This window comes from Alligator sinensis, unplaced genomic scaffold (genome assembly GCF_000455745.1).
Source record: "Alligator sinensis unplaced genomic scaffold, ASM45574v1 scaffold242_1, whole genome shotgun sequence".
Taxonomy (NCBI): Eukaryota; Metazoa; Chordata; order Crocodylia; family Alligatoridae; genus Alligator; species Alligator sinensis.
In genome coordinates, this window is record NW_005842320.1 from 42,985 (window position 1) to 57,078 (window position 14,094).

Consider the following 14,094-nt stretch of genomic DNA (forward strand, 5'->3'; position numbering starts at 1 on the left):
GCCTATGCAGGGGGTCGGACTCGATGATCTATTGAGGTCCCTTCCGACCCTAACATCTATGAATCTATGAAAAGTAGACTGCAAAATGAGCATGTGGACATTAGATCTCAAAGTAACTTCTCTGTTTCATATGCCTAAGTGACCATAGACACATCCCACTGTGGACAACCCTAAAGAAAAGACCAGTCCATTCGGAAACAAAATCTCAATCTCACCAAAGAATAGTGATTTGAGCCACTGTTTTATCAAAAACAGAATGCAATCTAGAAACTTTAGAAATTATACAACTTCTTGTGAATTTGTGAAGAGAATTTCAGGCAGCCACTTCATAAAATTTCTGCAATGGATACATTTTTCAGTCATGCCTTGAAGCTTACTTTGAGCTCTGGTGAAGTGCACTCAACTAGACTAGATTATCTGCAAAGCCTGTTCTCACAGTCTGGAAATCAAAGGCTCTGGGTGGAAACTGTTTACCCTTTATCTGGTCCACAAAGGGCCAAGGAAATTACCTACCTCAGCTGCCAGCGACCTTTCAGGCTGTGGCTTGGATGGACCCAGTTCAGGTCACAAGTGGGTGGGTGCTAGAACCCAGCCACTGACAGTGTTTTACTACATGGTGGCAGGGGGAAGTGGACACTGCAGATTCTTCCACACGGTCATGGCACAGGAAGGCAACTGCTGCCAAAACCACGTATGGCCAAATGGCACTGAAGCCCCACATGTCTATGTGCGGGACCAAATGGCTTCACAGGCTGGATCTGGCTGCAAACTGTAGGTTGCCGACTCCTGACCTAACTAGTTTTGTCCCTTAAAAGGAGTAAGCCAAGGCAAGTCTTGCATTCAGATATGGAGCAGTACTTCCATCCTGGATGAATGAGGTTTTGAGAAAAATATCACTAGGTGCATACATTGGTTTAGGCAAAACTGAGTAATCAGCTTCTCCAGGTATTTCAGGTGCGTCTATAGAGACTTGCTGATTTTTCTGGGTGAAAAACAATGTGCGGGGATCTATTATAAGAGCCTTGTGCCCTCTTCACCCTTATTTACAAGGTGATAGAGATAAAAAGGTTATTACTATTGACAAATGCTGTGTGGTACATCAGAGATCCAACAACTAAATTCATATTCCAACCCAGGACCAGATCTCCTACTGCTAGGAATACTTTAGTTATACCTTAAGAATCTGAGTGGGAAAATACTAACTGCCCCTCTACTGGTTAGCCAAAATGGTTAATAAGTACACTTCAAACTCAGGGCAGTTTGGTCTGCTTCATTTGCAAAAGGTAATCTAGGTTGAACAGTATCAATTCCTCAGATAGAACTAAGGATCTCATACTATACCACAGGTATGTTTATACCACAACAATTCAAGATCTAAATCCAGGAAACTCTCATGTGAAGACTCTCTGGGATTATCCCTATGTAATTAATCCTTATGTAATATAATTAAGCAAAAGAGGAAATATTGTTAAATTTGAGTTCCACACCAAGGTAGATTGAATTCACGAAAGCAGCTCAGTTTCACTGAAATTGAACTCATTAATTTCAGTGGATGAAGCCTTGTCCCAATACACGAAGTTCTCCATTTTATTATTGTTATAATATAAATTGTGCATCAGAATACAAGCAATCTGAACTGTTTGATCAATTCCAGAGGACAGAGACAGACTGGTACTGACCTACAACAAGATTAACAAGTCAGTTATTCAAACAAAGCAAAAATATGCAGGAGAAAAGAAATTATATGTAACATGGTAAGATGCTGTCTCTGCATAAGAAAATCTTATTTCATTTCTTTTTTATTGTCTCATAAGCATTAACAGCCTCAAAGGGAAAGGAGGGGGAAGAGATCAAACACCTCAGAGGGTCCATGTACACACTGAAAAGTTTCCTTGAGTGTACAAATCATAATCTTTTTAATGTAGTTAAATACTGCATTATCAGAGTTCAAACTTACAATATCTATTGCTTCCTCACCTAGGACAAATAATTTATTTTCCTTTGAGGTATACCTGCTGAATAGAAGAATTGTAGCTTTCAATAAGTCTAGCAGAACAGCTGCATAAAATGGCTTAAAAATCTTGCATGCTCTGCAACTTTAAATATACTATCTGTGCAAAGTTCTGCCTGTTTACAAAACAGGTTTCATAAACTGATACAGAAAGCAAGAACATTTTACCTGTATCTCTTGGCATTCACATTAAATCCCAGCTTAACTGCCTGAATAAAGATTCTAGAGTTATATAGTTCTGAAGCTTAGGCTAAAGCCAGCAACATTTCTCCCCCCGCCCCCCCAACCCTCCCCCGACACCTCCTGCTAATTTTAATAGCTTTACAAGCCATAAAACTTGGATCTGCATCATGAGCCATCAAATAACATGAGCCATCAAATAACAGCAGGATGGACAAGCTGAATATAGGTGACAGGAATACAGGGTCTTCATAAAGTCCTTGTGCACTTTTAAACTTTAGTAACTTAGGTTGTGCACGACTTTATGAAGACCCTGTATTATGCAACAGGAGAATATAAGTGAAGCTGAAGGGAAAAGTCTGCAAGACATGTACGTTCTTCACTACTGTACGGAGCAGAGACATGGCCCCTGAAGAAAACTCATGAAAGGAAACTGAATGTGACAGGGATAAGAATGCTCCAATGGAGGTGTGGAGCAATGAAGAGAGATAAAGTAAGGAATGCTTACATCTGAGGATCAGTGAAGGTAGTGGAGGCATCTAAGAAAGTACAAAAGAGAAGACTGGCATGGTATGGTCATGTTCAAAAGAGTCTGGAAGAATACATGGGAAAAGAAGTTACCAGAATGACATTACCAGAGAAAAGGGGAAAAGGAAGACTGAAGATGAGGTGGAGAGATATAGTGGAGAGGGACATGAGAGGAGGAGTTGAAAGAAGATATGCATGACCAAAGTCAGTGGAGAGCCAGGATCCGCAACAGCAGCCCCACTTAGACAGGACAAGGAAGGGAAGGTGATGACAAGCCATAAAACTGTTCTAGAAATCTAAATCTATTGGGAAAATGTAAGATTTGTGCATCAAGGTCCAAATATTTCCATGATATTCTAAACCGTGTGTTACAAGTAGGTTAAGTGAACAATACATATTCCAATAACAATAATAAATAGAATTACCATGAATAGAATGTATCATGGAAGATGAAAATCAAGTTTCATATTGTCAGTTTTAAATCTTTTAACCTGAAAAGTTTTTACCAAGGATTGTGTCATAGAAGATTTACTTGGACAGATATGTTTTCAAAGCCTTTTGTATACAACTGCCCTCCTATAGTTGGGAGCAAAGCAGCTGTCCCTAATCCTAGATAATGTCCTTTTATACAACCATAGTCAAGAATTCATCCCTAACAGCAGCAATGTTTACACTACCTAAGCAGATCTGACTATAGAGACAGATCCTGGGAGGTGCTTAGTACCTCCAATTCCTGTTGATTTCAATTTTCAATATTTACATCTAAATTTACAGAATCATGCCCACGGCCACGAGAATTTAAGATGCTCAAAACATAACAAGGAGTTATTCAACATTTCAGAAGACCAGGCATTTGGAGAGTGAGAAATATGAAAACAGAACATTCCAGTTTTTATGCAATCTTCCTACCTGTTCAGGATTCTCTATTATAATCCTCCGAACAGTACCCTGTGAACAGGGAGATATTTTTATGTTTGGAGACTGGATTTCCTATAAGAAAGAAGAAAATAAAAAGAATCAGCAATTACTGCTATTTACTCTCCAAGGTCTTTGGTATGATCCTAAATACCCCAACTTTTAAACATTTCCAAATTTACACAGAAAAACACGTACGAAAAATCAGGTATAAATGTATTATGAAATGAAAAAGTATTTCTAAAGATTTCTTCTTAAGTCATGGCCTAAACTTTAAAAGAGGGGTGTCAAATTCATCTGGTCTCCTGGGCCAGATACAGACTGCAGAGCTCCTTGGGGCTGGATCCAGACCCGATTAGGTCAGCGGGGCCCTTGAATCAGGGACCGGGAGGGGAGGGGAGGGGAGGGGGGTAATGTAGTCATTACTTACCCCTTGCCAGAACACACATCCCCACTGGTGTTTGGTACCCTGGACTCTGGCAGCAGGCTTTGCCCTAATTCATCCCAACCTCAATTTCCCAGCTTTCCTAGGAGAACTGTGGCTGTAAGCTTGACAACCCTGCTTTAAAAAATTGCTAGAATTTGTTGTGCAGTATAACCTCATAAATCCAGATACCAAAAATCCAGAATTCTTGAAAATCCAGCACTTTTAAAAAAAATACATTTCAGCGGGGAGTAACGGTAGCCAGTCCCAGAGCAGCAGAGGGAGAAGCTTGCACACAGTGGGTGCCTCCATGTACCACCCTGTGTTGCTGCTCTGCATGAGGCTGCTGCCCCCCACCCCACACTCTGGTTTCAAAAATCTGGAATTTCCAAATTTCTGCCAGGTGATTGGTCCCAAGCATGCCGGATTTATGAGGTTATACTGTATCTTAGTTTTGAGGTTCCAAAACTAAGGACTTAAAGCCTCTTTAAAGCATCTTAAATTAAACACCTAAAAACTGAAACACCTAAAGTTACTTTTGGAAATGCAGGTCCATACCTTTTTAATGTTATGGAGCATAATTATTATTATTATTACTGTTGTTATAAATATTATTATTATTGTTATTAGATTCTCCCAAAGCTTAGGAGGGGGGGTTATGTTTTTTGGGGGTTTTTTGTTTTTGTCTTTTTTTAAGAGGCAAACTTCAAAATAAACAAGTTTATAGTAATTCATCTTGAGAAATTAATGCATTGGTTAAATAAACTCCACAATAGTAAAAAATAAGCAATTTATCTGAAAATATGCAACAGGATAATATTTATTGCTTGCCTGTAGATAGTATGTAAACAAGAAACATTTTTTAAGCAGCTAAAGACAGACTATGATTAATATTATTAATATTTGGCCAGTGAATGGGTTTTGTAGTTTAATAATGCCATATTTGAAGATTTGGTTGCACAAACGCACACAGACGCTAAAAAATGCTAAAAGTCACTTTGGGCGTGTCTACACAAGATGCTAAATGCTCAGTAGACTAATTCTACTGCCGTGACGTGCTGATGCGCAAGAGCTGTGCTAATGCACTAATGCTTAGTAAAACTAGTCTACTGCACGTTAGCATCACAAAAAACTCTGTGCTGGTGCTACTGTGCAGTAGCGCTGGTTACTACTCATTCAGTTAGTACCTGTTATTAAAAGGTACTAAACTTAATGCTCAGTAACTATAATGCATTAATGAACATATAGATGTGCCCTCTTAGGCATGCATGCACATGCGCGCGCGCGCGCGCGCACACACACACACACACACAGAGTTAAAAAAAAACTTGTATTTAAAGTGTACCCATTTTGTGTACAAACTTTGGCACTATACATGCCGCTCTGACATCACTTGGTCTGGTAGGGACTATATGATATGGACATGCTGCCAACCCAAAGTTGGCAAAACTAATCCACTGGACACTCATGCAACATACCATTTCTGCTAAGCACAGTGCTTTTAAAATTCATTTACTGCATAAGTTTCCTACAATGCTCAACACCAGAGTACCTATCCTCATCTTCATTAAAGAATTTATCATCACAGAAATATTTTTCTTCTTTGCAGTCAAGAAATGAAGGGCCAGACTTTCAAATGTGGAATCCATTTTCAGATCTAACAATAATAAATACACAGAGGGGCCCTGGGCTTTAGGGCTAGCTACAATAATTTCCCCAGCATATTTTGAAGAGCTGGCTGCAAGAGACACTATTTCATCTGTGAAAATACAGGTAATAAGCACAAACAATACCAAGTATATTCTAAGACTGGGGGCAGGCATTCAGGGAGGCCTCCATTTTCACTTCAACCTAAAACTCAGGTCTTCCACGCAATTAAATTAACCAGTACTTCAGGGCAGCTGCACAAGTATCCTAAAATAAAGATATACTTACTGTATGCATTGTACTAAAACACTTCTGTCCTGCTGTTACCCCACTTCATGTTTCCACTCATTTTGACCACCAGAGTTCATTTTCATGCAGTTCATTAGCATTTTTGACCACCTGCACATTTTCCTCCACACTACATAAGACTTTTTTGGCATGTAGTTGCTGAGTTAAATTTGAATAATAATAATAATTATTATTATTTCATTTTTCTCTATTATTTCATCTGTACCCAACAGAATGATGGAGATATCCCTTAGCCTCTGTGCCCATGTGCAAAATGGGAATAGAAATCACAGTAAGTGCTAATATATTGAGGTAGTTCCTCATGTATTGTCAATCAGTGTAACTAAACTGAAGTCAGAGCTACACCAGTTTTAACTAGCTGAGGACATGGCTCATAAATTATTTTCTTAGCTATAATACTATGTTGAAGTTAAAGTGCTTTTAGTTTCTCAATACCTCACTTTTGTGATGAAATGTAGATAAAAATCTATACTTTGCTTAAACAGCAAAATGACAGGAACGTAAAAATCCCATACTAGATCACTCTTGGACCATCTGGCCCCATATCTTATTGTAAATTCCTTCACAACACGGCATAAAACTTTGTAACTTTCAATTATGAATCAAGATGCCAACAAAGGAAGTTTAACTTTTCCTTTCAATTGTTTATTTTTTTATGTTCACTTTCTTTTGGCAAATATTTCTTTCCATTTCTTTTTCAAGCACTGCATCCCTTAATGGACCCTTAACATGCCACGCATGAGCCTGCAACATTAATGTTATCAAAAAAGTGCCCATTGAGACCACAGCACTACTTTCTCCAACATGCAAAATTCCCAAAGAAATCAGTTTGAAGATTGTTCCTACTACTCTACCACAAAAGCTGCAATCTGCAGACTGCATTCTGTTGCAATCTACAATTGTACTATATTGCAATTTTAAAATTTGGAGACCAAACATAGGCATTTCCTCTCCTAACCTCTCAGCAACACTAGGAGGTTTTTGTTGTAGTTATTAACTGTAGAGAGCATTCAACACTGGATTAGAGCCAATGCAAACTATATCGGATCTCCACTTTCAACTGGACGCATCTTTGTTGTTGTGTAAGGAACCTACAGCAGTTTTTCAACCCTCTTGCTGAAAAAAGATGAATCATAAATTATCCTCAGGAGAAATAAACCGAAGTAAAAAAAGAAGTAATCTGACTAAGCATCAATTATAGTAATTAGGGAATTTAAGAGTGAAACACTTGTCATTGGCTTGATTTTTAAAAAAATGTTTTTACATAATTTGAGTCAGATCCTGCAAGTTTTAACCATGCGAGTAATCCTACTGAAGTCAGCAAGATTCTTTGCAAAACAAAAGCAAAAAAAAGATTATAGAAATTTTATAACCCAGTTTCAAAACTACCTGGTGCATAAGTGGGGCTGGTAGGCCAAGTATAATATTAACCACAGTAGATGATTAACAGTGACAAAAGATAGGTATCTCTTGATCCAGCCACGAGTACCGGAGCATGATATGACAGCGTTTCAAAAACTAATGGTAAAAAATCTGCCCAACCTATAACTATGAGGAAATGGGAAACCATACAGCAGTGCGGAACACTGATTGCAGCATTGCCAAACACACCCATCAGTCACAACTACATACAGAAGTGAAGCAATGTGGTGCAGTAAATGATTGTTGCCCGTAAAATAGTTTTATTTTGAAACTGCCATTAGTTTCTGAAACCCCCCCATGTACATTGAAAAATGTATTCTTTTAACAGGCTGGCTTATAATAAAAGTAAACCTGCTTAAACTAAATCCTGCTGTCCCTTGAGACAGATGACTCACGTTATTTACAGCTACCTAACTCTGGGAGGGAAACATATAAAATAATTTAGTCAAATACTAATATGCTCTCATAAGCATAAATTCATTTCTGAGAAGGCTGGAAGAATAAGATGAAAACCCTCTCTAATCAAAGATTTATATGGACAGATTTTAGATCCTATGTAGAACTGGATACTTAGAAGTCTGGGAAAATGTTTTACTCATAATAATAGTAATAATAATAATATTATTATTATTATTATTATTTCTCTTTAAGGGTATAGACATATACGTTTGGAGCTGTTTCAAGAAGGGAACATTTCAAAGAGGCAGAAGCTGTTACCTTCCAATTGTTGTGTGAACAAGCCAAGAAAAATACGAATGTAACAATGTACAGTTACATCATTCCTGGCTTGTTACTCTACATGCAACAAGTTAGATTGCAACGTCTACTGCTCTTTAGAAGCACTCTCCTTTTAAAACAGCTCCAAATACACCAGCATCCACATCCTAAGATATGAAGAAGCCTTTTCACAAACCCTGAGCCCAGTTACAGTACTTTAAATTCATAGCAATGCTATTAATTTAAATGCAGTGGTGATCACTCTCTCAAAAGCCATGTGAAAGGGACAAAATAGGAGGAAATCTTCGTAGTTTCTCACTGAGAAACTCACTATTTTTCTCACTATTTTTTCCTAATAGTTGTGTCAGAGGCAGGATCTCTCTGCCCTTTTCCGCACTAGGGCAAACTTGCGGTACAGCTAGGCATCATAAACATCTAGGAGACAGACCAGAAGCCAGGACCCTCTATACAAAAATCCTATAACTCCCCATCAGCTACATGGCTTTGCAACTCTAATGGATATGCCCTGTCCAAGGTAGGAAAATGAGTGTACAGGAATGCAACGGAGTTACAGCTAATACTATGTTCTCACCTTAATCTCAGTTTGATGCCTAATTCAGGGACAATCCTCCTTTCTACCGCACAGGTCCTAAACCTAATCACTAAAATCCTAATGCAACAGACGCAGGGGAGGTGCTGGTGGGAGGGGTAGCATTTTGTCACCACGGGCTGAAGTTTATGACCCAGCCCCCTGCCATGGACCACAAATCTCCATCTCCTGGAGAGCTCAAGCTGCCTGCATTTACCATCACCACCAATCCCCAGCCTCTCTGCAGCAAGAATAAGCACAGGAACGAGAGCAGCAGAGGGCTATAGAGGAACACACTGCTGATGGAACGGGCAGTAGAGTGAAGGTACATAGCACCCGATCCCCTATGTTTCCCTGGGCCAGATCTAGCCCACAGATTGTAGGTTGTTGCCCCTGCTAGAGCAACTTTGGCAATATTAAAGAGGAGGAACATGCTGCAGTGGAGATAACTGAATTACTTTCATCGAGAAGTAGAGGTTAGCAAGGTTGATGCAATGCTTGCATGGATTTCACTGGTGTGACTGAGCTCTCTGGATTTGCAAGAATGCAAGGAAGAGCAGATTTGTTCAAAAGACACTTCAAATGTAAATTACCAGGTAAAAAGTTTATGCAGTTTTCCCCTCTTTCTCTTTAAGATGTTCTAGGATGACATCAGGGATTATTATTATTTTTAATATAATCCTTTGATAGTACTACTCAGCCCCAGGATCAAAAAAAAACCCTGCACTGCAAAGTAGCAGCACAGGGAATGCCTGCATGTGGCACTGCAAATGGGTCTGTGGTGCTGCATGCCACATGTCTGCGCTCATCGGGACATACCTTTTATGTCTTCACAATACAAAAGTGACATCTTCCAAGTAGAAATTGAATAAAGAATTTAAAAGTCTAAATAGCAAGACTTAAATTGTACATGTAGATACTTTTCCCTGTATTTTTATAAGATTTATTATACCAGCTTGCACTATGCATGCATATTATCAATAATCCAAATCTAAAAAAACTGGTTAAATATTCAATAAACTTGTAAATATATCTGAGGGGGTATTAAACTCATCTGGCTTTGCAGGTCAGATGAGAGGTATAGGGCTGGTCTACAGGCCAGATCAGGCCCACAGATCGGCCCCACATGTTGGATGCAGCATATAGGGCCGCATGAAGCACATGTGCCTACTTCAGCCCCATGCGCCACATGCAACCTATACTGGCCCCAGCCCCACCTGCTGCATGCAGCAGGCAGGGTTGGTCCAGGGCACATGCTGCATGCAGCGCTCATGCCATACTGGCTCTGAGTGCTAGATCCAGCCCATGGGGCTGATCTGTGGATCCAATTTGGACTCCCACCAGATCTGGCATGCAAAGCTAGTCTGGCACACGTACCACATTCAACATGCACCCTTGACCACCACTGCATGCAACTTCAACCTTAACTGACGCTTCTTCCAGCTAACCAGGCAAAAATTAAACACTAAAAATAGAGCTGCTCTGTATTTCTTCAGGGAAATATTTTTTAAAATAGACGATCAGCAGTGTAACAAGCAAAGAAAAATTCTGAATGTTTGCAGACAGGTTCTGGAAATGCCAATGTATGCAGGTATCTTTACTCATGAAAGTAGTCCCGCGGCAGTTATGTCCTAACACTGGACTCTAACATGCATTTAATTAGTCTATATTAAAAGCTTTGGTACAAAAAATAATGAGTTTATATGCTTCGACATGTAAAAAACAATAACAAAGATATTCCATCCAATTCATCTCCAGTATTTATGGGCATATCAATAACAAAGCCAACACTGTACAAACAGCTATAAAGGAACCTTCAAAAGACTGGCATAGGAAGAGCCTGCAACAAACTGGCTCCAATGAAGAATTTACTAAAGACCAGGTTACCTCTGGAATTAGTCCATATTAAAAGCACTGTACATTATGTATGTGGTGAGGCAGCTGAAATTTGTCCGTTCTTCAGAACACCTATCTAATATTGTGTGGGATACCTGTCAATGATCAGGTAAAGTACAAAAAGGGTCTCCTTTTACTCCTGTGTAGGTTTATCTTGTACTCCAAATAAAAATATTTGTCAGCTATTAATTCCATGGAAACCATAGATTCTGACCAGAAAGAAACCAGCAAAATTAAACATTTACCCCTGAAATGCTAGAATCCTTTTTTCATCACACTTTTTCTTTTTTTAAAACATGTACGTAATTTCTACCCATAACTAAATCAAAATGAGGCAGAATTCTGCAGAAAAACACACCATAATGCATGAGTATATATACACAAGTACATGCTAGAAAATCATGACATTTTATACTAGTTCATGCAAAGATTGACACAGGGCTGAAATCTACAGCACTTTCCCAGAAATATTCCAGTGAAGTTAGTGAGTGCTTGAGTAAAACTGGTAAAATCAATCCCACAGACTTAAAAAAAAAAAAAAAAAATGCACAGACTTATGTTTTAACTCGGACAATTAAAGATGTGTCCCCGTGTCAAACTTCCTAAACAAGAGGATGTCCAAAAACATATTTAAAATCAAATACTATGAGCCTTGCACAGCAAAAATGTGAGCTACAGGTATGTGGCATCATGTATAAAGTTGTGCCACTGTTCATAATGCACTCTGCTTTCCAGTTTTGAGGAGCCCTGTTTCGAGAGCTATAACAGCCATTTTATGCCAGTGAAAGTGGAACTGCATGACGAAACAAAGCAATTATAAGTTAGAATAACTCCATTATTGTGAACATTTTACTTTCAGTAACATAAAAGCACCACAGCTAAACAAGGAAACTTGGTTATTTCATTATCAGGCTGTGCTCTCTGCCTGATCTTCTGCTCTACTTTCTGCTTCCTTCCCTGTACTTCTTCCCCAATCTGTTGTTTTCCTTCTGCTCCCTGCCCTATCTGCCACTCCCTCCTACCTCTCTGATCTGCCTTGTACCACACACACAGGTTGCGGGTGCCATTTGTGACACCTGTGGTGCAGGCTGCCCCCCACCCCTTAACTCAATATTAATTCAACATCTTTCCTCTGCCCTGTGACTTTATTTAAGACTTTTTGTTCTTCATCTGTTCCGCTACTGTTTTAGTTGCCCTTTCTGGAAACCAGGCTAATGTGACATCCTGGTGCATGATTTTCAGCTCTAAGCAGAATTTCTTAAACTTATATTTATACTGCAGTTTAATTATGTTTCTTGTAAAACTGCACTGAAACTGGTTCTGGAAAAAAAAAAAAATCAGTATTCTGACATTAGTCCCTATTCTTTCTTGGATATTAAAAATTCCATATCAAAATAAACAAGGCCCAAACAAGAAATAAAAGAGGTACCCAACAATAAAGAAGACTAAGGGCAGAGGCAATTGAGGATTCCACATACCTTTCTCACCTTCTGACTGCCATGTCCCTAGCCTACTTCCACTGAAATTAGTGGGAGTCTAGGTACAAGAGGGAAAACTTAATTCAAGAATAAATCCTGCAATGCTTATTCAGATTTTACAGCCAGAGTCCTGATGAAGGCATATTACTTCTTCTGATTTCTAACCCCAGTTGCTGCTTTTTTATGTTCTGCTAGAGATCTGGACTATTTACCTTACTATACATCAATCTCAATTTAGATTCCCTGGTGGACTCGTGATTCTTCAAATCCTTATTCGACTGAAACGCACTGTGGTAAGTGTGCTTGAAATAATTTATAAAGATACCTGAGCTCTATACACACGATACCCTGAATCCACAAAACATGCATGTACATAATGCTTTGATTTAACTGTGAGTTGTTTTATTGACTTCCACGGGACTACTCAGTTGCTAGAAGTTAAGCTCGCCTGTCTAATATTTGGACAGTTTAATGACAGGTAAACGTAACAAGACACCTTTTGCATTTCTTTTTTTTTTCCCCCCTTTCTTTCCTTTTTACTAGAAGCAATATGCTTTAACCAAAACTCTGAAATTCAGTGCTTGAAGAAGTTCTAGTCTGGTTCTGAACCTGACATCCCAGACATCTCTCTGCTCAACTGTATCTTACAAAAACATTTTCTTTTTTACAGAAAAATGCAGACACAGAATTTTAAAAGTTTGCTGGGACAATGTGAAATAGAGAAAATGCTGCAACAGGGTAGAATCATCTGCAGGGTTTTGCTGGTTTTCAATTTTTTAAGCCTTATACAGTAATAGAGTAGACTTAGTAAAGAAATGCCTTTCACGTAACAAAGAGAATAATAATAATAATAATAATAATAATAATAGCATTCACTCCGGATTAAGAGAAGCCAATATTGTGACAGAAAACTTCATGCATTAAAAAACCCTAGTTACCTCTTCTTTCAGTTACACCCTACTTTAATGATTAAATATATTATACCTTTATCTCTAATGTATTATGGTGTAACTACTATAATAAAAATTACTGTCAGAACACAGAAACACATCTTAAAATACTACTTGGTTTTGATTTCACCAGCTTTTCAGGTCCACCTATCCTCCTCCTCCATAATGCAGCCTCCCTCTTAACAGCCCCCAAGCATTCATTCCTTTCCCCGACAAAAAGAAATTACGGTTTATAAAAGAACTAATCTGTCAGAGAGAAGAAACAAAACTGCCAAGACAGACAACAAAACAGTTCTATACCTCATATTTGCGTTAGAGCTTGGCAAATAATGGATGTTATGGTTCACTGAACAACCAGACTGAACCATCTACTGTTTTCTTACATGCAAAGTGAATGAACCCAACTGCTTTGTTACAAACAAATAGAAATAACATAATCAGTTTGAACTGGTGGGTGGGAGAGTGTTTTGGTTTTGAAAGGTGTTTCCAGGGAAGGAATACAGCACTCTAGAGCTCTTGGTTCAGAAATGATACCTTTTATCAGACCAGCTAAGAAACTGCAAACAATTATTTGGGGGTGGGGGGTGTTGGTTTTTGTTTTTGTGCAGTTTCTTAGTTGGTCTGATAAAGGCATCATCTCTGAACCAAGAGTTCTAGAGTTCTGCATTTCTTTTTTGTCTCAGACCAACTCGACTACCAAATACAACCCTTTCCACGAGAAGGCCATTTAAAAGGTAAAGTCATGTGGAAGAAAACAAAAACCACTCAAACAAAAAAAACACTTGGACCTTCCTCCCTGTTCCCAGCCCCCTCCCCCCTCAGAAACAAGTTTGGCAAAACGGAGGCAAGTTGCCTACACATGCGGATGCCGCCAAACGTGCCGAGCCCCGGGCCCCGCAGGGCGGCTCGGGCCAAGCTGCCCCTGCTGCGTGTGGTCCCGGGACGGGAGAGGGGTCGCGGGCGGCGCCTACCTGCGGCGGGTCGCAGCTGGAGATGACGTGATGGCAGCCGGGCGTGCAGGCGGGCGG

The 14,094-nt window shown here is 39.3% G+C and overlaps 1 protein-coding gene across 2 annotated transcripts in view; it reads right to left on the reverse strand.

Moving 5' to 3' along the window:
• Positions 1-14,094, reverse strand: part of POF1B (POF1B, actin binding protein) — a 78,830-nt gene that overhangs the window by 36,809 nt on the left and 27,927 nt on the right. Inside the window, exons 1-2 of one of the 2 annotated variants that reach the window (XM_025209966.1) lie at positions 5,994-6,017; positions 3,629-3,709 (exon numbers count right to left, since the gene is read on the reverse strand). In XM_025209966.1, the coding sequence (XP_025065751.1) occupies positions 3,629-3,709; positions 5,994-6,002 (90 nt within the window). In that variant the 5' untranslated portion in view covers positions 6,003-6,017. Of the gene's footprint in view, positions 1-3,628; positions 3,710-5,993; positions 6,018-14,094 lie in introns of those variants that run through there. The other variant, XM_025209968.1, reaches the window with a different exon arrangement.